Source organism: Sarcophilus harrisii, chromosome 3 (assembly GCF_902635505.1).
Source record: "Sarcophilus harrisii chromosome 3, mSarHar1.11, whole genome shotgun sequence".
NCBI classification, from domain to species: domain Eukaryota; kingdom Metazoa; phylum Chordata; class Mammalia; order Dasyuromorphia; family Dasyuridae; genus Sarcophilus; species Sarcophilus harrisii.
In genome coordinates, this window is record NC_045428.1 from 1068414 (window position 1) to 1092761 (window position 24348).

The following is a 24348-nucleotide window of genomic DNA, read 5'->3' on the forward strand; positions in this document are numbered from 1 at the left end:
GAAGCCCAGGCGTCGTCAAGCCATTTTCTCCAGGAATTTAGCATTTGCCTTTGGGGGCTTTCTAAGGGGATGCCCTGGAGTCTAAAAGGGAACTGGGCAGCAGCGCTGCTCCTGGGCTTCTATCCCAGAGCGATCTCAAAGGAGGGAAAGGGACCTGTATGTGCACGAATGTCCGTGGCCGCCCTCTTTGTAGTGCCCAGAAACCGGAAACGGGGGATGCCCATCAGTGGGAGGAGGGCTGGGTAAATGGTGGTACATGAATATTGTGGAATATTATTGTTCTGTAAGAAAGGACCAGCAGGATGATTTCAGAAAGGCCTGGAGGGACTCACAGGTTCTGAGGCTGAGGGAAACGAGCAGGGCCAGGAGATCATTATATACCTCAGCAACAATACTATATGATGACCGGTTCTGATGGACCTGGCCATCCTCAGCAACGAGATCAACCAAATCATTTCCAATGGAGCAGGAATGAACTGAACCAGCTCCGCCCAGAGAAAGAACTCTGGAGATGACTAAGAACCTCTATGTTTGCCCGCCTGCATTTTGGATTTCCTTCTCAGGCTACTGTACACTATTTCAGAGTCTGATTCTATTTGTGCAGCAAAATAACGGTTTGGTCATGTATACAGATATTGTATTTAACTTATACTATAACACGTTTAACATGTATTGGTCATCCTGCCATCCAGGGGAGGGGGGTGAAGAAGGGGAAAAGTTGGAACAAAAGGTTTTGCAACTGTCAGTGCTGAAAATTTGCCCATGCAGATAACTTGTAAATAAAAAGCTATAATTAAAAAAAAAAAAAAAAAAACAGCCAGCCAATTGCCACTGTTCCCTCTATAGTTCCTGTGTCCAACTGCTTCTCCCCCTGCCCCCGTCTACTGCTAACCCTAACCCTTTCCCCTTGGTGCTTTCAGAGGCCTCCTAATGGGTCTCTCATCACTCTTGTCCATTCTACACACCGTTGTCAAAGTAATTTTCCTTAAGCACAGGTCATTTCCTTCACCGGCTCAACCAATTTCAGTGGCCCCAGTGGCTTCTAAGATAAAATAGACCCCAACTTCCATCAGGGGGGTAGCTTCCCCTTACCCCCCCCCACTACAACGCAACTAAACCGTTCTCTCTTTTCCTCAAATATGACTCATCATCTGCCCAATATCGTACGTGTTCTATGTGAACTTGCTGTCTCCTTATTAAAAAGAAAGCTCGTTGGGGGAGGAATCATTAATAAAATTAATTAAAATAATTAATAAATCATTAATCATTATAATAATATAATAAATATATTAATAAACATAATAATATATTAAAATATAATAAAAATTAATCATTAATAAATTAATAAAATGATATATTTAAAGAATAACTTTAAATTTCTCTCTGTGTAGCCCAGCCCACGACCTGGCCTAGAGGAGATACTTAAGGAATCCCCGGTCATTGCCAGTGGCCCGGAATCCTACGCTAGATTCCATGAGACACTAACAGGTGTATGTTCTGCTCGGCAAAGATCATGTGACCAAAAAAAATAGGAAAGAAACACTATATCCAACTCAGAGCTATAGGTAACAGATGGATCCTGAACCAAACAGGCGGGAGACGCAATCACAAAGGAGAAAATGAAATCTAAAACGTGTCGTACAGACATAATGAGTAAAGATGAAGGGAAAAAATCTTTCTACCAAATCTCTCTTTGGTGACTGAGACATAGAAACGACTGACTATACGTGGCATCACATATGTACGTATTCCCCATTCCCCACTTGAGGGAGGTCAAAGGGCACAGGGCTGCAAAGAATTGTCACAGATTCACCATCAAGAGAAATCTTGAGATTTCTCTTACAGAGAATGTTCAAGGTGATCAATGCAATGAAAATCAGGTAACTGCAGCTCTCTGTGATCCAGGACATCCAGAAGCCAAAAGAGGGTGAAAAAAAAAATCCAAGCTCACCCCTAACCCCTCACCAGGCCAGCAGCCGAGGAGGAGACATTAGCAGACCCTAAGGCACCAGCTTACAACACAAGCCAAGCCCCCCCCCCAGATGCCCCTCTCTTTTCAATGCCATGAAACTCCCAATTCCAGACTGCAGAAGTTTGCTCTAGATCCCTTTGGGAGTAAAAGCCTGCTAATATGTGAGATAGAAAGCCCACTCCTGAGCAGACACTCCCTAAGCATGGCGCCGCACTGCATTGCTCCCAATTGCTGGTTCTGGGTTTGACAACTGCCAACAGGGCTGGTTCAAGGCCCGACCAGCCCCTACCAACAACTCATCAGTCCTCTGAGCTGTCAGGCCCAGGCTGGAAGCTTAAGGAACACAGGGACCCGGTGGATCAGCAGGACGTGACAGTGTGTGTGAGTGTGAGTGTGAGTGTGAGTGTGAGTGTGAGTGTGTGTGTGTGTGTGTGTGTGTGTGTGTGTGAAGGACCCTGTGCTCTTCTATCCCTGAAACATCCAGCTGGGGCTAATTCTAAGCACCCAAAAATCACTTTTGGCAGACCTTGTGAACCATAAATTGCCCAATATGACAGGACAGAATGCTGAGATAAGTCAGAAAGTAATTAGGGAAAATCAGGCAGGGGGAAGGCTGAAATTATCTTAGATCTCAGGAAAAACAAAACTGAACCGTCTTGGACATAAGCAGATAAATCAACAGGAAATTCTAACAACAGAAGGAAATGCGGCCTCCAGATCTGAGTTCAGGCAGCTCTGAACAAAAACTGGAAAACAAAAGAAAACGATCCAGCACTTGACTCGACAAAGGATCCTGTGGAATGTGAGCCGAAGATGGAAACACAACATGCTGACCCTGAGCAGTTCAAGAGAAATGAGAATGAGACGGGCGGGAGTTACTGGCAGCGCGACAAAAATAATGAGCAGAAAAGGAAAACTGGAATCTGTGATGGCAAGTCTCACCAAGGAAACAAAAGAGAGAATCCCAGAGCAGGAGAGCAGAAGCACCGGCTGAAAAACAAAGAGAAGGAAAAAAACACAAGGACATCTAGAAAAAAATCTGTTTACTCAGCAAGTAAAACATGCAGAAATGAAAGACAGGACATGCAGAGGCAACCTAAGGAATATGGGTCTCCCAGCAGAACAGGACAGGACGAAAAACCTCAACATCATAATCCAGGAAATAATAGGAAATAACCGCCCATTTTCTCTGAACAGAGAAAATGAAATATCAATCAAAACAGTTCAAAAATCACTTCTAAGGAGGGGGGAAACCCACTATCCCAAGCCTGAGAACTCCAGCACACACAGCGATTCAATTTAACAATTCAATTGGGAAACAAGTTAGGCAAGTGATTAGGAGACAGGCCTTCACTGTAAAGAAAAGGGCATTTGAATAATACAAGATTATTCTGCATTCATCAGGAAATGCTGGCGGGATTGGAATCATACTTTCTGAAGAGCAGTGGAACTCAAGGGATGCCCTGTTCGGCAAATCCGAGCCTGACTACACATCAAAGGAGATGGAACATTCAATTATAAAGAGGCATTTGAAATATTTTTAGACAGCAAACCAGAAATGGAGAGATGATTTGCCTTTAAAACACCCCAAACAATAGAAGGACAGACGTGAACAAATACAGCAGAGAAGGATAGTCACAGTGTAACAGAGAATAACAGAAAATGCTTTTTAAATGAACACATGGAGACAGGGGTGATAGAAACCCTAAACCAGCTTATTCTCAGGAATTGCTAAAATGAGAATCACAATCAGGTCAGTCTCCCAGACTGTCTAATTAACATCTTTAAAGACAGGTGGATTCCACCCGGCTCCTCCATGATTTCTCCCTGACTCTTCCTGGGTTCCTCCCCTTACTCCCTGGATCTTGCCTCTGTTCCCCTGAGATTTCAAAATTGTGTTTCCCCAGAAGCAAATTGCTTATTCATTTTTAACTGCAAGGTATTTGCTTCCGCTCATGAAGCCATTTCATGGAATAAACAGCAAATTCTGTTCCCTGACTTGGTTTCTTCAGGTTGACTGAACCATAACTGAATATTATACTATTTTTATTATATATTCTCTTACAATTATGTTCTCCCAAATCGATTCCATATGAATTCTTCTGGTGCCCTTTTACCACTCCAGGACTAAAGGCAGAAGTCCAGTGGAAATAACTGGGAACAGGTGGGCATTATGGACAGAACTGGGTAATACCTTACAGGTAAATCAACATTTTTTGGGTGGGATTTAATCACAAAATGAAAGAGAAAGAAATTACAAGATGAATGTGTGCGGTGTCTGGGTCAAATCAATACGGTGAGGGGAAGGTGACCTCTGTGATCTCAGAAAGAGAACACATGTAGAAATCGGTGAGGAGAAAGGGGAGGGGGGAGACTGAAAAGGGAAGGGGGAAGAAGCCTGGCTTTGGTGCTGGGAGGAGGTTGTACTGATGGATGGTCCTATGAGCGAAAAGACAATCTGGGAAGGCTTTGGGTTGGGTAAGATCTGGGGGAATTTGGGAAATTCAGGTGGGGAGCTAGAATTCCTGGGGACAATTTGCACCTGAAGAAGTGAAAAAGGTCCCATGGGCCTATGGGAGAAATTTTGAGGCTGACAGAGGTTCTAGATCAGTAGTGGGCTGGATAATCAGGAACATGAAGGAGAAGCTCCTACTGATGTGATTGAGGTTCAGAAGCAACAAATGATGTGATCGAGAAGAGCAATTTCCAGTTCCAAATGATGTGTTTAGAGTTTAACATTAAATGATGAGATTGTAGACACCAAATGTTGGAGTTCGTTCGTGTGAAGAATCCACAAAGACCATTCTCTGTGGCAAAAGATGGATTTATTTATGAGAAGAGTTTACAGATGAAGAAATACGAAATAGTTTGTGAAAAATAGATCGATATTTGTTGTCCACAGTTACGAAAATTAAATTGGAGAAATGAAAATTAAATTAGAAAACTGAAATCCACAAGAACATCAAGGAATAGTCAAGGTAGAAATTCTCTTCCCCCAAAAGAACGTAAACTCCTGGGGGGCAGGGGCTGACTTTTGTGATCAGGGGTGGGAGTGTGAGATTTGAAAAGAATCTTTGGTGCTTTCCCCTTTCTAGACTGGAAGCTTCTAGGGAGCAGGGACTGGCTGTATAAAGAGGGGTGGAGATTCATTCCTTCTGAAGATCCAATTAACGGGGAATCAGGGGTGGGACTTGTGTTTTAGGACAGGAATACAATGCTGCCTTTGGAGTCCCAAAGCTTTGTCTATTCACCTAGACACCCAATCTCCTAAGAATGTTAAATACATCTTTCCTGAATTCATCTGTGAGTCAGTGGAGTTCTTGGTAAGACCTTTTGTTTCTTACAAGTTGGAAGAGATATAATTAGGCAGGAAAATAGTTTTAACAATTAACAATGGAAAAGGCAAGTTCCCAGTGGAACTCGCTGTTTAAGGAAAGAAAGGGAATACTCCATGAGGAGGGAGCAGGTCCTTAACTGGCGGGACCCAGCCATAGAGGAATTTAGCGGCCTAAAAGAGTTATTTGACTACGAGAAGGAGAAAGACGCAGTGAGGCGGCGGGCTTAATCTAAAGGGATTCAGCAAAGATGCTGTGGGCAGGGAAAGATTTGTAGGGGAAGTTTAACCTCGCAGATCTGCCATAACTTGGATTTCTGATTGGACATAGCAAGGTAAGGGTCCCCACCACCTCCATCCACAGAGGAGGGGATTATAAGGTTAAACTTGTCCCATCGGTGCCCTTCCCTGCTTGCCTCAATAATTTTATTAGTACTTAAGGCTCTCTCTGCCAACTTAGTGACCCGGGATCTCATCAGTACTATGTTTACTGCAGAACTACATAAAGGGGAATCATTTGAAAAAAATAATATTAGTGGCAGCTAGGTGGTGCAATGGAAGAGCATTGGCCAAGGAATTGGGAAGCTCTTACTTGAAATCCACCCTTGGACAACTATTTGCTCTGTGACCCTGGGCAAATTCTATAACCCCCATTGCCTCCCCCCTAAATAATAATATTAGAGAGATAGGAAAAATATAAACTTAGGTCTCATAAATTTAAAAATGAATGCATGAATACATGAAAATGTATGGATGAATTAAGCAATCCAATAAAACAAAAAATGAGTAACATATTGTATAATAAAACGACTGCTTACAAGAGATACATTTTTTTAAAATACAAAAAATAAAATTGGTGAGATGGAGGGAAACAAATTGATGAGATCTAGCCCCTAAGGAGAAACGTAGCAATTTCTGAGAAACCTAAGGGTGCCACAAACCATTCTGGCTGTCAAGAGGACAATCTGTTGGTCGGTAAGCCATAGAATTCAAAGATGGGAGCTGTTCTACCTCCATTCAATACTCTTCAAGTAGCCACAGAATTCAATTACGGGTTCAGTCCCATCCTCACCACCCCTTAATTGTACCTCTAAGTCTTAAAATTAACATATCAATGACTTGAAACTGATCTTTGTTTCTCTTTCCAATAAAATTATCTTCTTGCTTCTGACTCTTTGTTAAATTCTCTTGGAGCTTAGCCCATTGTCAGCCACTTAATAAACCTTTGACTCTTGGAGCCAGTTTTCAGATTCTTTTGTCATACCTACAACCCTGACTTGGAGACACCTCAACAAAGTGAATCCCCCCAAACCGAAGTTGTACTGTTATCTGACAAAGCAAAAACAAATATTCAAAATATAAGAAACTGAATTGTACTGAGAGGAATCATAGACACCCCCAATTCCTTAGCCTTCAAATTCATAAAAGAAACAATTTCTGAAATACTATGAGACAGAGAGAGAATGACCGGAGACTTCAATATCTCTCAGGTTTGGATAATTAACTGAAAGATAAGCAGGAAAAAAAATGGGGAACTGAACAAACTGCTGAAGAAATTAGTTAAAAGACTTATGATAGTTTCTAAATAGGATTGTAAAAGAATATCCATATTTCTCAACACTATGTCATCTTTTATAAACATTCATCATATATTAGAGCACAAAGATAGTGCAAACAAAAGCAATAAGGCAGAAATAGTGCTTTTACACATCTTAATGCAATAAAATGGTCATTGATTCAGGGTACACAAACAAAAAATAGAGACTGAAATGGAGACTTAAAAATGGAACCCTAAATAATTAGGTGGGTTAAAGAACAAGACATAGGAACAATCAATAACTATGTAAAAGAAAATGATAAAATGACAAACCAAAATTTCTGTGGCTAAATTAGTCCTCAAGGGAAAAATCATATCCTTACAGATATTCATAAACAAAATAGAAAAAAAGAGGATTAGTGAATTGAATAAGGATTTTTTAAAGTACTAAGTTAACAAATAAATAAACCAGCACAAAAGAGGAAATAATAAAAATTAAAGGAGAAAGAGAAATTGAAAGAAAAAAAAAACAACAAAAACAAACTAAAACCCTGACAGGATAAAAATAAAACTGGTTCTCTGTGGGGAACAAAAAAGTAAAATTGACTAACTTTTCAGGAAGTGTCTGGGGACAGATTTGAATTCAGGAAGACGTCTTCCTGACTCCGGCTCAGCATCCTGTTCACTATGGCATCAACTCCTTCACAAATTATTCTCAAAAATTGGAAAAGAAATTTTCCTACCAAAATCTTTTCCTAAAGCAAATATAGTCCTAATACCTAAATCAGGGAAGGATAAAATACAGAAAGAAAACTATAGACTAATATCATTATTGAATATCGAAAAATTTTAAATAAAATCTTATCAAGCAGATTACAGTGATTTATCCAAGAAATCATTATGATAGAGTGGGATTTAAACCAGAGATGCAGGGCTGGTTCAACATTAGGAAAACAATAAACATAATGATATTAAAAACCAAAGCATCCCAAACCACACAATCATCTTAATAGATGCATAAAAAGACAAAGAATAACACTTTTATCCTAAAATCCCTACCAAGTACAGGCACAAAGATAAGAGAGATATATATGAAAGTAGCATCTCTCTAAAACCAAAAGCAGGCCTCATATACAATGGGGATTACACTACTACTTTTTCCAATAAATTCAAGAATGAAACAAGGATATGCGCTCTCTGTCATTATTTGATGTAATCGTGGAGATTCTAGTAATAGTAATAAAATAACAAAAAAGAATAAAGGTAGGAACAGAAGAGATAAATGTATTCTTGTTTGCTGATGATATGACTTATTTGAAAAACGCTAGGGTACATTTCAATGTAATGCCAGAGAAACTGACGCAAGATAGAGATTAGAGAGTTTTGAATATTTTATTTGGATTTGAGAGGGAGATATTTTCTGGGACCAAAAGGATCCATTTTTTATCTCAGGGATGAATCAGACTTTCATCTCAAGAAATCCAGCAGAGAATGTGAGTTCCCATGAAGCATACATACACGTGGCTCTAAGTTTGGGGTAGACAAAGGTAGGGGGATTGGAGTCCAAACTCTGGTGAGCAGGAATTTCCAAGACGGGGACCATCAATCTGGTTCTGACAGGTTGGGGGGTAGGACCATAAATTCTTACAAATTGGGAAGACTTAAGAGGTATCCAACTAGAGCTAATATCTGGAGTCTTATCTTCTAGAATGTCAGATCTCAGTCCTAATGAGCACAAAAGGGGCATTGCAACCAGGGGCATTGAGGCAGAACGATTCAAGGAACTGAGACAGAGCAATTAAGGAAAACTGAGGCAGGGCCATTTAGGGGAATTGAGTCAGGACAATTAGGGAAACTTAGGCAGGACAATAAAAGGGAATTGTGGCACAACACCATCAAAGATACTAAATAAGGCAATTAATAACTTTAGCAAAGTTGTAGGCTACAAAATAGATCCTCAAAAATCAACTGTATTTCTATATGACAATAATAAAACATAAGAAGCAATAGAAAGGAAAATCTCATTCCAAATAATTGTAAAAAGCATAAAATGATTTTTAGGACTGACCTCTCAAAGTATACAAAAGATTTGCAGAGATTTAATTACAAATTACTCCTTAAAAAATAAAGAATACTCTAAAAACCTGGAGAGATATGTTGTGCTCAAGGATATGCTCTGCTTATATGTTCAATCAGGGTCACCTTGGCACAGTCCATAGAACGCAGGCCCTGGAGTAAAGAAGACCTGAATTCAAATCTGATCTCAGATACTTAGTAGCTGTATGAACCTGAATAAGTCATTTTACCCTATTTGCCTGTTTCCTCATCTGTAAAATAGGGCAGAGAAGGAAATGGCAAACCACTCTAGTAACTTTGCCAAGAAAACTCCAAGTAGTATCGTGGAGGGTTAAATATGACTGAAATTATTCAATCACCAACAACAATCAATATCCAATCTAATAAAAGTGTCAATACAGCTAAATTTACACTTTCAATGGTATATCAATTTAATTACCAAGATGATACTGTACAGAGCTTATATGATAATGACAAAATTGATTTGGAAAAACAAAAGATGTAGACTCTCAAGGGAAATGATGAAAAGAAGGAAGGATAAAAGGGAATAACATTTCCAGACCCGAAGCTATATATTTTTTTATTTTTGTCTTTTTTTCCCAAAGCTGTATTTTAAAGCAGCAGTCTTCAAAACCATCTGGTATTGATTAAAGAGAGAGCCATATCAGTGGAATAGTCTAGATCATGAAGAGTCAGAAACAATAGAGTTCAATTGCCTAATGTTTGATAAAGTGCAAAGTGTAAATTACCCAGGGCAAAACTCCCAATCTGATAAAAATTGCTGGGAAAACTGGAAAGCGGTCTGGGAGAAATTATCCTTAGATCAGGACCTTACATCACACTCCAGAATACATTCTGAATGGATGTAACCTTAATATTAAAGTTCATTATACTGAAACCTTAGATGAGAGCCAGATCTCCTCTCGCCTCTCCCAGCTATGGGCAAGGATGTTTTTCTTAAGCAAACGAGACAGACAGGCAATTATAAATTATAAAATAGATATCTTTGGTTCCACATGATTGAACATGTCTGTACAGACAATATTAAGGCATCTTGGATAAAAAGGGAAATGGTTGAATGGAAAAAAGTCTTTGTATCAAATTTCTCTGAGATGGATTTTTTTTGGGGGGGAGGGGGGTTATTGTTGTTGTCTGCAAGGCCGTTGGGGTTAAGTAATTTGCCTAGGGTCACACAGTTGGTAAGTGTTAAGTGTCTGAGGCCGAATTTGAACTCAGCTCCTCCTGATTCCAGGGCAGAGACTCTATCCACTTCACCACCTAGCTGCCCTGATAAGGGTATATATATGATACACACACACACGGATATTAGTCCTTCATATGTGTAACCACCAGTTACAGCAAATGGAGAAATTTTGAATTCTGTGGATAAATTCACTTACCTTGGCAGTAGTCTTTCCAGGGATGTACACATTGATAACGAAATGGATACACATATTGCCAGAACTAGCTCAGTGTTTGGGACGCTTTAAAGTACCTTGACTCTGACGTAGTGACAGAGTGATATCATTTTGGTTGTCTTAGAGCATAACTTTCTCCCCCCACCACGATTTTCAGAGGACAACCTATTTCTCTTTCTTTACTTGAATTTCTGGGAAATAATCTCCTCTTGCTGTATAACTTGGAAGATTTCATTCAGCTTTTTTTTTTATGAGTAATATGCCCCCTTCTTTGTAAATCTCAGCTGGAATAGAATCAGTATCAGGTGCTTTGCTCCATGAGAAGAGTGCAATGGCATTGAAAACCTTTTCTCCAGTTGGAAGTCTAACTAGGGAAGGATTGAGTTCAGCCCGAGGTATGTGGTCAGTGGCTTCAGCGTTGATTAATGATAGTCTGTTGAGAATACTATGAAAACGTTCAGTCCATTTCTCTAAGATCACGTCCTTATCATTAATCAGTGTGACTCCATCATTGCTCAATAGTTGAGATACACCATACATCTTTGGCTTACCAATAGCCTCCAGGGCACCATAAAAGTACTTTGGATTATTACTATCAACATAAAAGTGAATTGCATCTGTCTTCTTACATCTCTCAAGCTTCACTTGCACTCTACTTTTGTTGGTGTTAAACTTTACCTCCTTAGAAACAGATGGACTATCCTGTTAACCCTGTGGAGTTTTTGTTTTTCATTTAGCACTTTCTCAATTTCCCCTTAATTGTATCCAGTCAAATCAATGTTTGTGAGTGTTCTGTGTAAATATAGAGTTATACCTCAAATCTCTGAAAGCTGCCCACTTCTTTTCTCCTCCATATGTGCTGCCTCGGCTCTCCCTCCAAATTAGTACCACAATATTCATGCTTAGAGAAGTGCTCTCATTTGCTGACATTAAAGCCTTCTGGTCTTGTCTTGGGCCTGCTGCTTTTATTAAACACAAGTGTTTAGCTTGGACAGGATAAGTCCATGATTAGCCCAGCACTCTGAACCACATGTTGCCTTTGCTATTCTCACATCCTATCTCCTCTCCTTACAATGACACGATCTAATAAATACCAATGTTTGCTGCAAGCGAGCATCCGTGGATTTTTATGGCATTTAGGTAAACAGAAGACTATGTCGGTGATGAGGTCATGAGATGCACACGTCTTCAGTAGTAAGTGACCCTTGCTGCTGCTGTTTCCAACTCCCAGCCATGTCTGATAGTCTGTGCCTGGATCACACAGGTGCTAGTCACCCAGAATGACAAGCTTGTCCTTTTTCAGCACATTGATGTCGAGGGTCTCCAGGTTTTCAGATTTCTTTTTACTTCACCAGAGTTCACCATGGTGGGGGCACAGACGTGAATGATGCTGGCATGGTGGTTCCCTGCGAGTAGCAAATGCATTGTCATGAATATGGGGTTGGGTCTTACAAAGCAATCGGTAAGAAAAAAAGTTCCTATATACTCCAAAATATTTATAGCAGCTCTTTGTGTAATAGCTAAGAATTGGAAACAAAAACCTTTTTGTAGTGACAAGTAACTGGAAACTGAGTGACTGCCCATCAGATGAAGAACGGTGGAGTTATGGGACATGGATGCTGTAGAATATTATTGTTCTATAAGAAGCAATCAGCAGGATGGTTTCAGAGAGGCCTGGAGAGACTTCCATGAACTGATGCTGAATGAAATGAGCAGGACCAGGAGGGTGATCCACTCTGATGGACGTGGCTCTTTTCAACAGCGAGGTGACTCGGGCCATTCCAATGGTCTTGTGATGGAGAGAGCCATCTGCACCCAGAGAGAGACGGTGGGGACTGAGTGTGGATCACAGCATAGCATTTTCGCTTTTTTGTTTCTGTTTGCTTACACTTTGTTTTCTTTCTAATTTTTCCCCTTTTGATTTGATTTTTTCCTGTGCATGCTGTGCACATGGTAATTGTGGAAATATATATATAGAAGAATTGCACATGATCAACATATAATGTGTTACTTGCCATCTAGGGGAGTGGTGAGGGGAAGGGAGAAAAAATTTGGAACACAAGGTTTTGAAGGGTGAACGTCGAAAATGATCTATGAATATACTCTTAAAATAAAAAGCCAACTATTCCTGAGGCATGATTTGGGGAATGGAATGGAGTGGAGTTTTAAGGAATACCGAATCCAAGAGCAACATTTAACCAGTACGTCCCGTATAATGTCACATCGGTCAACTTTTTTCAATGTTGTTGAAAAATTGTATACATTGTGTATATGATGTAAGTAAAACATATAATAGCAAAAAAAAAAAAAAAAACCCTGGAAATATGTGTATTGTACCCCTTTTGCAAGGGGTAAGAGTCAGGATTTTTTCCCATATCTTTTTTGAAAGCCATTCTCATTCTTTATAATTTCGCTACATTTACTCGGGATGTTCTTGTGGCTGCTCTTGCCATTTACATAATTGTCACCATAAGTTCTTTTTTTTCCAAATTTTAAATTTGTTTTTGGATTTTTTTTGTGTACATACCGGAAAAACCCCCAAAAATAAACTTTTTAAAAGAGTGTAAATTTTTTAAAAAAAGGGTTGGGGGTAAAGAGTGAAAATTCCTGAAGAGGGAAAGGGAAAAAGGTGGTCCCGATAACCCTTTTTGGGTCCGCCACAAAATTCGGATGGGGGCCTCGATAGAAGAGTTTTTTTAAAATTGCGTTTTGGCTTTTTTCCTGGGTTGCCCTTTGTTAAAAATTCTTTTTTTTTCTTTCTGGACAAAAAATTTTTAAAATTTTTTATTTAATGTTTATTTCAGGGGAATTAAAGGGAATTTGATTAAGTTGGGGCTAAATAAAAAATTTTCCTTTTGGGGCAATTTCCTTGCCCAAGAAAATGGATTTGGGGTATTTTTGGGGGTTTCCCAAAAAAAAAACCATTTTTCAAGGGAAATTTAAAAGGAAGGGGAAAGTTTAAAAAAAGAAAAAAAAAGGGGTTTAAAACCCGAAGATCAGGGTTTTTCCCAAACTTTTGGGGGCCATTTTTTTGGCCCACCTTTCTAGGGGTTTTTGATTTAAGGGCCCGAGGGGTAACTTTCCGGAACCCGGGGGGAACAAGGGGGAAACCAAAAAAAGGGGAAGGGAGGGGGGGGGGGGGGGCGGAGGAAGAGCAGGAAGACGGGGAAGGGACCCCGGGGGGAAAGGGAAAGAGCAAAACAAAACCCCCAAGGGAAAGGGGAAATAAAAGGGGGGGAACAAAAAAAAAAAAATGGGAAAAAGGGAAAACGGGAAAAAAAACGGGACAAAAAAACGGGGGAAAACGGGAGCCCAAACAAAAGGCCCAAACGGGGCGGGGGCCCGGGAAAAATAGGGGGAACCCGGGGCGGGGAAAAAAGGGGGAAAAAGGGGGAGGGGGGGGGGGGACGGAAAAGCCCAAAAAGGGGGGAAACGGAAAGGGGGGGGAAATAGGGAAAAGCGGAGGAAAGGGGGAAACAGGGGGAAAGGGGGGCCGGAGGAAGGGAAAAGGGGGGGAAACTTTGAAACGGGGCGGAAACGGGAGGGGAAAGTGGGGAAACAAGGGGAAACCCTAAAGGGGAGGGGGGGGGGGAAAAAAAACGGGAGGGGAAGGGACGGGAAAAGGGGGGGAAAGGGAAAATTTAAAAAAAAGGGGGGAAAGGGACGGAGGGGAAAGGGGAAGGGTGATAAAGGGAAAGGGGCCCGGGGTGGGCCCGGGGAACGGGGACCGGAGGAAAGGGGGAGGGAAGGGGGGGAAAAAGGGGGAAATAAAGGGAAAGGGGGGAAAGGGGGGGGGGGGCCCCAGGGAAAGCGGAAAAGGGAAAAAAAGGAGGGGAAACACCGGAGGAAAGTGGAGGAAGGGAGCCCGGAGGAAGGGCCGGGGAAAGCCCAAAGGGAGGGGAAAAGGGAGGAACGGAGCCCGGAGGGAACGGGACGGAGGGGGAGGGAGGAACGGGGAAAAAGGGGGGGGAGGGAAAAGGGACGGGGAACGGGAGCGGGAGGAACGGGAGCCGGAGGAACGGGAGCGGGAGGAACGGGAGCGGGAACGGGACGGGGGGGGACCGGAGGGGGGCCGGAAAGGGACGGGAGGAACGGGAGGGGGGAAGGGAGGGGAGGAAGGAGCCGGAGGAAGGGAGGGGCCCCGGGGGGGCCGGAGGCCCCGGCCCGGGGGGAGCGGCAGGGGGGGGGGGGGGCCGGGTGGAGGGGAGCCCCCCCCCGGCCCCCGGGCCCCTCCCGAGCCTGGGCCGCCCCAGGGCGCCTCGCCTCCCGCCCGGGACCTGCTCCCCCTCCACCCGCGCCCCAGCGGCGACTGACGCGAGGGACAGGGAGAGCCAGAGCGCCCGGGGCCACGCGCCCTGCCCCGGCCGCCGCCGGGCCCCTGGGGGCGGACCACTGGCCAGGCTCCCCCGCGTTTCCGCCGGTCCCTCGCGGCCGGGGCCCCATGCGGGCCGGGGAGGGGAGGCCCCCCAGGCCACGGGGATCCAGCCGGCCTCCGCAGACCCGGACCGACAGGCGGGAGCCCTGGGCCCGCTCCCCGCCCCCCTCACTCCCAGCGCGGAGTTCCAGAGCCGGGAGGGCTGCCGGGCAGAGGAGCCCGGGGGGGGAGGGGGGGCGCGGGAAACCCTCCCTCCCCGTTGTTGCCAGTGGAAAGGTCCGAGAAACGGGCTTTGCGGCTGATTAACACCCAACTCGCCAAGTGGCTGAGCCGAGAAGCGGCACGTTGGTGGCCAACGGCTTCTCCGGGCGCCCAGAGCGCGACAAGGCGGAGGAGCTGGACGCGGCAGCGGCCTCTGAGGGCCACGGGGCCGCGACTCCATGCCCAGGCCACCTCCGGTCCCTCCCTGACGGCCGCGCCGCCGCCCCAGGCTCTAACGGAGGCCACGGGGAGAGGCTCGCTGCCCCCGGGCCGGGCGGGGCCTCGGGAATCAGCGCCGGAGGGGCGGGGCCGGGAGCGGAGGCGGAACTCAGCCCAGGCGCGCCCCCGGGAGGGCGCGCGCTTCAGCACCACGGACAGCGCGGAGGAGGCGGAGGGGGGGGCTCGGCTCTGGGGGAGGGGCGAGCCACTGAGCTCTCGCCTCGCGCGCCCACGCCCCCAGGAGAGATCTCGGCCGAGGCCTCAGCCCGGTCTCATCCCTGTTCCGGGCAGGGCGCGCTCCCTCCGCCTCTCCCCGCGACTCCCTTCCCCAGCGGAGTCCCAGGGCGGAAGGAGAGCGGGGCAAAAGTGAGAGGCCCCGCCCCTCTCGGCCGCACAGGCGCAGACCCGGCCCCGCCCCGTTCCTAGCGCGCAGGCGCGGCGCGGCCCCGGCATTCCGTTTCCAGGCGAGGGCGGCGGGGCGTGCCCGGAAGCAGGGGGGGAAGGGGGTCTGCGGGAACCGTGGGCGGAGAGCGCGGCGCTGGCGGGGACCGAGCTGGGGGGGGCGGGGACGGGGCAGGACGCGGGATGGGGCGGTAGGGAGGCCATGAGCCCGCCGAGGTGGCGGAGGAGACCACGGAGGAGGAGGAGGAGGAGGAGGCGGCGATGGCGGGCGAGCCCGGGGAGGCCGCGGGGCCCGAGGAGCGCGCCCCCTCCCCGGCGCCGGCGCCGCTGCTGCAGCAGAGCCGGGACTTCCTGGACCTTTTCTGGGGCATCGCCAAGCCCGACCAGGAGGCGCGCCTGGCGGCCACGGCGGCGCTGGGTGACGCGCTGCGGAGCGCCCCCAGGGCGGGAGGGGAGGGGGGAGGGGGGAGGGGGGGAGGGAGGGTGCGGCGGGGCCCCTCCCCTCCCACGCGGGATGAACCCGGGTGGGGGAGGGCGGGGCGCGGTGGGGGCCTTCCTCCCCTTCCCACGCGCAGCATCGCGGGGCCCCTCACCCGATCTTCTCCCCGCAGGAGGCCGAGCTCCAGTACGCCCTGAAGCGGCTCATTGAGGGGCTGGGGGCCACCCGGGAGGCCGCCAGGCCGGGCTTCAGCCTGGCCCTGAGCCAGGTGAGCAGGGAGCCGGGGGGGGTCTGGGGGAGGGGCGGAGGAGGGCCCCTGGGCACGGGGTTCGCGCTTCGGGGCCCTGCTGAGGCGGGGGGTCTTGCTCTGTCCCAGGTGCTGCAGGCCTTGGAGGACGTCCCTTTGCAGGGAGTCTTGGAGCAAATCAGAGAGAAGCACGACCTGCAGAGGAAGGTGAGCGCAGGCCCCCCCAGGTTCTCCCTTGCCGGGGGTCCTGGGGCCGCCCCGCCTGGAGGGCTTTGGGCAGGGGGCAGGGCGGGCCTCCGAGTCAGGACCTGGGGGGCCACGCGCCCTCACAGCTCTTGCTCGTCTCAGAGACGGGGGAACTGGGGCTCCCGGATGGGTCGGGGAGCCTCTGGGAGCGGCTCGGGGCGGCTCACGACCAGCCAATGCCTTTCCAGAAGCTCTTTCGGAGCGCCGCCTTCGGGAACTTCTTTGGGGTCTTGGCCTTGTTCCAGTCCGGTCGCCTGGTAAAGGTACGTCCGGGCTCCTCCGAGGGGCTGCCCCTGGTGCCCCAGTGCGGAAGCAGCGGGACGGGCTGTGGGGGCGCTGGCCCCGCTCTGGGCCTCCCCTCCCCTCCCCCTTCCTCTCACTGCCCAACTTCCCCCACCCCAGGACCCCAAGGCGCTCGTGGCGTGCGTCCAGCTGCTGCAGAGCCTGGCTCAGCACCGGAACCACCTGCAGGACCTGCCCCGCCGCACGCTGGTGGACATCGTCGCCGAGGTAGGCGAAGGGGCTGTGGCGTCCCCGAGAACGGCGCGGGGGAAGCTCTGGGGGGGGGGGGTGGCCCCCGGGAGCAGCCCCTTCCCACCGCTTCTCTCCCCACGCAGATCCCAGAGCCCGTGTTCGAGGAGGTCCTGCTGGGCGTCCTCCAGGCCGACTTGGCCGCGGCCTTCAGCACCCCCGAACAGCTCCAGCTCCTCCTGGTGGGGCTCCAGAAGTTCCCCGGTGTCCTGCAGCCCAAGAAGCTGAAGAAGCTGCTGGGCTCAGCTAGCGTGGTCACCAAGGAGACCGTGCCCAGGTCCGGAGCATTCGCCGTTCTGGCCTGTGTCTGGGGGGCCTGCGGTGGGAGGGGGCGGGGGGGGACCCAGGGCAGGTGTTTTCTGGCTTCCTGCCTGGGAGATGCCCAGGCTTTATGCCGCCGGCCTCGGCGTTGAGGACCTTGAGGGAGTGCAGGAAGAACAGCTGCGGCCCGGAGCTGCGGCCCTGCTGGGCTCCGAGGCGTAGGTGTGAGCTGCCCCGTGGGCGTTCTCCTGCCCCGGGGTCCCGGGCACCCCTTGTGCAGAATCCTGGCACTGGCCACGCGGGGCCTTTCTCGGGCTCCGACGAGCGGCTTGGCCCAGAGCCACGACCCCCACCTCGGGATCGTTCTCATTGACGTGCTTTTCCAGGCTGGTGGAAGTCTTGCAGGCGGCGGCTAAGTCTGTGAAGAAGGAGAAGGTGCTGCCCCCCGTGGGGCTGGACCTCCTGCGCGTGGCCCTGCAGGAGGGCGCTTTTGAGCTCTTCTGGAAGGGTGTGGTGGAGAAGGGGCTCCTTGAGGAGCACTCCGGGCCCGGCAGGTACCAGCCTGGGCCGGGGGGGGGTGGGGTTGTGAAGGGGGCTCCCCCAAAGCCCCGGGCCGAGCGAGCCAGGCTGGGCTTGGGGAGGGAGCCCCGGGCACTCAGCGGCTCCTTGTCCCTGCGCAGTTACACGGCCTTCCGCCTGCTGGGCAGCGTCCTGCCCCTACTGTCTCTGGAGCAGCTCCAGGTGGTCCTCCGGGGAGAGGTGATGCGTCGCTATGGCGACCACGTGCTCTCAGCCCAGGTAGGCGTGGATCCGGTGGGGAGGGGGTGAGAATGAGGGCGGGCCCTCGCTGACCAGCCTCTCCCTGCAGCTCCCCTCAAGGTTCAAGTTTGCGCCGGAGATGGAGAAGTATGTGGACTCCTTCCTGGAGGGCTGCCCGGACCCCGAGAAGCAGCTGGCCGTGCTCGTGGCCTTCTCGTCCCTCACCAACCAGGGCTACCCCGTGGTGCCCAGCCTGTGGCCCGTGGTGAGGCACCTGCAGCCCGAGGCCCTGGAGCGCTACTGCAAATGGCTGCGGGACATGTTCCTCCGGCCCGACCTCGGCCGCTGCCTCGAATTCAGCACCAGCCGGCAGAAGAAAACCGCGGCCGAGGACGGCGGCGGGCGTGCGGCGATGTGAGTGCCGGGGTCTGGGCCCCCGACCCCGACCGGCCGCCCTCGGGCACTGCCCCCGCCTGGGGGAGCCCGGGCCGCCGCGCCGACCGTCTGTCTCCTCCTGCAGGCCCGAGAAGTCCGTGTTCCGCTTCCGCAAGTGGCTCATTCAGAGGCTGAGCAGCATCGTGGAGAACGCCCAGGTGGCAAAGGACGAGGCCTTCGTCATGGGCATAGCCAGGTAGGGGGGCTTTGGGGCCCAGGGGGCCGGATCCTGGCCTCCCTCCTCTCAGTGCTCCCCGAGGTCACGGAACCGCCCTTCGTAGTCGCCGTAGCCCAGGCCTTTGGGGGCAAATAAAGCCGTCTCGGGCAAAAAGCTCAGGGGAGGAAGCGGGTTTGTGAAGCGGCGTTCTGGAGCAGCCCCAAGGCCCGGTTTTAAATCCAGGACCCGTGGCCTTCTCTCTGAGACGAGGATGGGATGGTCAGGGTACCCCCGAGTTGGCACACTCTCCTCCGTGGCGGGTAGCGCCCCTCGTGACTTGGCAAGGTCAGCACAGTAGGGGCTGCCCTTGGGCTTTCCGGCTTGGAGGCTCGCTCCCTCCCTGATTGGCCGAGAGTAGTGACGCAGCCGGCCCTGGGGGGCCTAGGCACATGGGGGGAGCCCTCAAGTATCCGCCGTGTCACCCGGGAGGCGGGCACAGGGGTGAGGGCTCCCATGGGCAGGGCCAAGGTTCTATGTTCGGGCTCTGCCCTCCCTGGGCAACAGGGGTCTTGAGTACCAGTCTGGGAGGGGGCCCAGGTGGGCCAGAGCAGGGTGTGCCCCGTGACCCTGTTTCCTGCTTCTCCAGGTTCTGCTTCTTCCATTCCTTCTTTGAGACAAAGAAACCTTCCAAGGACATCCCCGAATCGGAGCAGCAGGTCTCGGTTCCCCTGGACAGCGAGACCAGAGAGACCGCCGGCAACACCTTCTTCAGGTGGGCCAGGGGGGGTGGAGGGGGGATGTCGGGGGTGGGGTGTCCTCGGGCCTTAGCACGCAGTCACCAGACCAGCCTTGAAGCATTCTCCTCTGGGATCGCACCCATGAGCGGGCACTTCCCTGCGGGGTCCTGCTTGGCCGGCCGCCCCCTCCACGGCCATAGCCCCGACCTGGCCCGGATTTCCAGGGTCCCCCCTTCCGGAGGAGCCCCTCCCACTTTTCCTAAGGACACTTGTATGCCCCAGGCGCTTGAGGCTCCCTGGGGCCCCGGGCAGCCCGGCCGGGAAGCTCCCCCTGGGTGGGCAGCTATGCCCGCCAGTGTCCGGCCTGACTCGGGTCTGCTCTGCCAGTCTGCTGCAGACACTGAACTCCCTGCCCTTGCTGGGGGAAGCCCCCAAGACGGCGCCCGGCCCCCCCCGAGGGAAGGCGAACCACGGCGTGACGGCGGACGGCCGGCTCTGGGCCCAGCACCTGGTGCAGTACGCGGCCCTTCTGCTGTCCCACGGCAAACACGTGCGGCCCGTCAGGCCCTTCACGGCCGAGGAGAAGGCGGCCTGGGAGAGGTGGGCCCGTCCTGCGGGGGAGGGGGGAAAGTGGGGGCTGGGGCCTGTGGGGGAGGGAGTGGGGATGGGGAGGGGGCGCTGCTGACCCCTCCCCCTCCCCTCAGGATGCTGCAGTCCGTGGACCGCTTGCAGCAGCGCACCAAGGATGCCCGCCTGGCCGAGACCACGGCCTTCCAGCAGCTGCTGCTCCTGGTGGGCCTCCACCTCTTCAAGGTGCGTGGGGCGGGAGGGGGGGCAGAGGCACCGGGACTCCCCGCCTCCCAACGGACCCTGACTCGCCCCGTCCCGGGCGGGAGGAAACGGCCGGGGCGCCCCAGACCCCCCCAAGGAGCCGGAGCCGGGTCCCAGCACCCTCCCTGTGCTCCCCCAGGCTCCTGGCGAGTGCGTGGATGTGCTGAATGACCTGCAGAACTGCATCGAGAAAGCCCTGGACAAGAAGGTCAAGAAGGCGGCAGGTGGGCCCCGAGTGAGGGGTGCTGGGGCCCCAGAGGAGCCCCGGTGGGGGAGGGGAGCGGGTAGCGGGACCCCCCGGGGTTCTGGAGGTCCCGGCTATCTCAAGGGCCTGGAGCGTGGGGGAGGCCCAGCACCCCTCGACCCTGGACTGCCTCCCTTGGCAGGTGCCGACGAACCGCAGTGGGTGGAGGTGATGGTGGAGATCCTGCTGTCTCTGCTGGCGCAGCCCAGCCGCCTCATGCGCCAGGTCTGCCGCAGCGTCTTTGCCCGCGTCTGCCCACACCTCAACCGGCGCGCCCTGCAGCTGATCCTGGATGTGAGTGTGGTGGGCCTGGGAGGTGGGCGGGGGCGGCATGGAGGGGCGGCTGGGGGCCTAGGGGGCCAGGCCTGGGGCGCGGCACCCTGCACGGGAGTCACCCCTTGCCCCATTGGGTCTGCAGGTGCTGGATCCCGATCAGGAGGACGACGGGGCCGTGGTGGTCACCGAGGAGCCTGGCAGGAAGAAGGGGCCGGCCACGGAGGTAGGGCTGGGCACGGGAGGGAGGCCGAGGGCACAGGAGGGCACGGGAGGGAGGCCGGCCCTTTCTTCCTGGTTGGAGATGCACCGGCTGCCTGGGTGGGGGTGCCCGGGGGAGGGCAGGATCTGCACTGATCCCACTCTGTGTGGCAGGACTCGAGTGAGGACTCGGGCAGTGAGGAGGACAGCGAGGGCAGTGAGGAGGATTCCCTGGACGAGGGCAGTGACGGGGAGGTGGACAGCGGCTTCCGGCAGCGGCTCATGTCCGTGCTTCAGGCAGGGAAGGCGCTGGTGAGTGGGGCAGGCAGGGCCGGGGCTGGGAGGACCCTGGGGGGGGGGGGGGGGGGGGGGGGGGGGGGGGGGGGGGGGGGGGGGGGGGGGGGGGGGGGGGGGGGGGGGTGCAGCACCCAGCATTGGCTCCGCCCCCAGGACGCAGACGGCCAGAGCAGCGAGGAGGAGCTGGATGACGACGCCATGCTGGCCCTGGACGCGCGCCTGGCCAGTCTCTTTGCAGAGCAGAAGCTGCGTGCTCAGGCCCGGAGGCGGGAGAAGGACCAGGCGCGCAAGGAGAAGAGTCTGCGCTGCGACTTCAAGATCAAGGTTGGGGGGGGCATCTGTGACCTGGGAGGGGGGCGTGCTCCGTCACCGGGGGAGGGCAGCATCCCACTGGCTGTGTCTTCAAGGTCCTGGACCTGGTGGAGGGCTTCCTGACTAAGCAGCCGGAGAACCCGCTGGTTCTGGAGCTGGTGGAGCCCCTCCTGGCCGTCATCGAGCGCAGCATGAGCCGCGACTCCGCCAAGCAGGAGCAGGACTTCCTGCGCAAGACAGCCGACATCTTCACGTGAGCGTGGCCCCGGGCTGAGAGTGGGGGGTCCCTGGCACCATTGGCACTCAGGATGGGGGGGGTCCCAGCACCTTCCGGGCTCTGGGGGGCACAGAGGGGCGCGATCCGTGGGGTGACCCTCCGGCCCCCCGGCAGGAACCAGCTGTGCCGAGCCAAGCAGTACTGCCGCAGCGTGGCCGACCAGGCCGAGGAGCTCCACGTGGTGCTGGAGCGGCTGGTGGAGCAGGCCGGCCGCCAGGCGGACTCCGCCGTGGCCCTGTACCACTTCAGGTGAGGGGCGCGGCTCCTGGGGGTGGGGGGGTCCCCACGTTCCGCCCGGGGTCTGGGATGCCAGCTGTCGCTCTCTCCCCCCAGTGCCTCCCTCTACCTGCTCCGGGTCCTGAAGGGCAACATGCCCAAGCCGCCAGCTCCCCTGTCCCCAAAGAAGCAGCGCAAGGTCGGCGCCCCCACCCAGGCACAGGTGGGTCCCCTCGCTGCCCTCTCCTGGGGTCCCGGGGAGCTCCTGGGGCTGGGGGCCCTGAAGGTGGTGGCAGCCTCAGGGTAACTCAGGGGGATGTGGGCCCCTCGCCCTCACCCTCCTCCACCCTCACAGGGCTCCAGCTGCTTGGACCTGGCCCGGGTGACGCGGCTCTACGCCGAGGCGCTGACCGGCTTCCTCTCCAAACGCAACAGCCCCTTCACGGCTGCCATGTTTGTGGACCTCTTCACCCGGCACCCCGTGAGTGTGGGCGCAGGGGGAGCTGGGGCCTGCCGGGCTCCCTGGGGTGGGGCTGGGGGTCCTGGCCGAGGCAGGGCTGCTCAAGGGGCGGTGCTTCTGCCCGCAGGTGATCTGTCAGCAGCTGATGCCCGTCGTCCTCCCGTTCATCACAACCGGAGCCCGCCCGTATCACCAGGCAAGTGTGTGGGCGGGGGCGCTCTCTGCTGGTGAGAGGCTGTGCCCATCGAGGAAGGTGCCTGTGGCTCCACATCCTGAGGGGCTCATCGCCAGGGCTGGCGGGCACCACATAGGCAGGACCTTGGGACCCGGCTCGGGGCTCTGCCAGGCTGGGAGACGGACCCCGGGGAGCCCTGCCCTCACAGCTCTTTGAACCCCCTTTCAGGCCCAGGCTTGCTTGTTGCTGCTGAAGGCCCTGCAGATGCGGGAGCTGAAGCAGGCCCTGGAGGGCCCGGCCTGGCAGGAGCTGATAGGGGACAGCCTCAGGCAGACCACCGAGGTAAGGGAGCCTCCCCGGGAAGCCTGGAGACCAGGGCCCCTCAGGAGTCCCCTCTGTGGCCCCCGCTGGCATAGCTCTGGGGGGGTGGGGAGGCTCTGTGATCTCTGGGGGCTCTGTGATCTCCCGGCGCTCTTAGCTCCCCAAGAGGCCATGTGACCCCTTCATGGCCCTGGAGACCCCATGTGCTTCTCTGTCCCCCCAGAGTCTGAGAGCCGTGGGCAAGGCTGTGAACAAGAGCGCCCACCTCAAAATGTTCAAGGCCCTGGAGCTTCTGGTCTTTCTCATCAAGACTGTGAAGGAGGAGGTGAGGAAGTCTCTTGCAGTGGGGTGTGGGGCATTCTGGGAGTCCCCCTGCTCTGAGCTGGGGGGCCTCCCATTGTGCCCGTTCTGCCTGTGGGAAGGGGGCTCCCCACTCTGCCCACGCCAGGCAGCCACGGGCCGTTCCTCGCCTCCACAGGAGCTGCCCACAAGCCTGGAAGCCGCCCTGGCCGCCCTGCAGACCCTGCGGCAGAGTGACCACCTGGGCACCACCGGCCGCCTCTCGGACCTCACCTGGCAGGCCCTGAAGCTGCTGGGTGTCCCGTGAGTAGTTGGGGTCTGGGGTCTGGGGGTAGGGGCGGGGCTCCCTCCCGGCTCTGTGGGCCCTGACCCAGCTTGTCCGCAGGCGCCCCAAGGAGGAGAAGGTCAAGGTCGCCGAGAACAAGGGCGCCCCTGAGGAGCCGGGGAGTCGCAAGCGCAAGAAGGGCTTCCTCCCGGACACCAAGAAGCGCAGCAAGAGGCGGCTGGGAGAGCCGGCGGCCCCTGTGGATGGCGAAGACCCGGGCAACGCCACGCAGGGCACCAAGAGGAAGCGGAAGAGGAAGAAGAGGGCCAGACAGCAGCAGCCGCCCCTGGGGCCCGGGGTCAACGGAACTGGCCAGGGCTCCGGGCCACCCTCGGGGACCCCTTCCCCACGCGCCAGCCAGACCAAGGACCCTGAACCCAAGGCCGTGGTGAACGGGGACGCACAGAGCCCGGCCCCCGGCTCCTCTGGGTCCAAGAGGAAGCTCCGCGGCGGGAAGAGGAAAAACGGGCTGGAGGCGGCTCCCGCGGCCACCCCCCTGCAGAAGAAGGCCAGACTGCCCCCACCAGGGACCCCGAGCGGCCCCAAGGCCCGGCGTAAGAAGCTGGGGCCCGAGGGCAGCGCCAAGTAGGCAGAAGAGGGGGGGCTCTTGGGCTACTCCAGAGACAGTCTATTTTTGCACTCAGATCCAATAAAACCAGCTCCCCCTGGCCCCCGACTCCAGCTTCACGGGCACAGCGGGAGGGCGTCGG

At 53.4% G+C, this 24348-nt stretch overlaps 1 protein-coding gene across 1 annotated transcript; it reads left to right on the plus strand.

Annotated features, from left to right (window-relative positions):
• Positions 1-15855: 15855 nt before the first annotated feature.
• Positions 15856-24307, plus strand: MYBBP1A (MYB binding protein 1a). The gene is made up of 27 exons (XM_031957314.1): positions 15856-16038; positions 16128-16301; positions 16410-16487; positions 16715-16789; positions 16929-17036; positions 17144-17334; positions 17705-17872; positions 17999-18116; positions 18187-18491; positions 18598-18708; positions 19316-19441; positions 19794-20006; positions 20111-20219; positions 20377-20461; positions 20624-20775; positions 20900-20980; positions 21130-21267; positions 21406-21576; positions 21660-21817; positions 21956-22090; positions 22175-22280; positions 22413-22538; positions 22645-22713; positions 22921-23034; positions 23237-23338; positions 23492-23616; positions 23699-24307. The coding sequence occupies exons 1-27, from the start codon at positions 15856-15858 to the stop codon at positions 24225-24227; spliced, it is 4050 nt and encodes a 1349-aa protein (XP_031813174.1). The 3' UTR covers positions 24228-24307.
• The last annotated feature ends 41 nt before the right edge of the window (positions 24308-24348 follow it).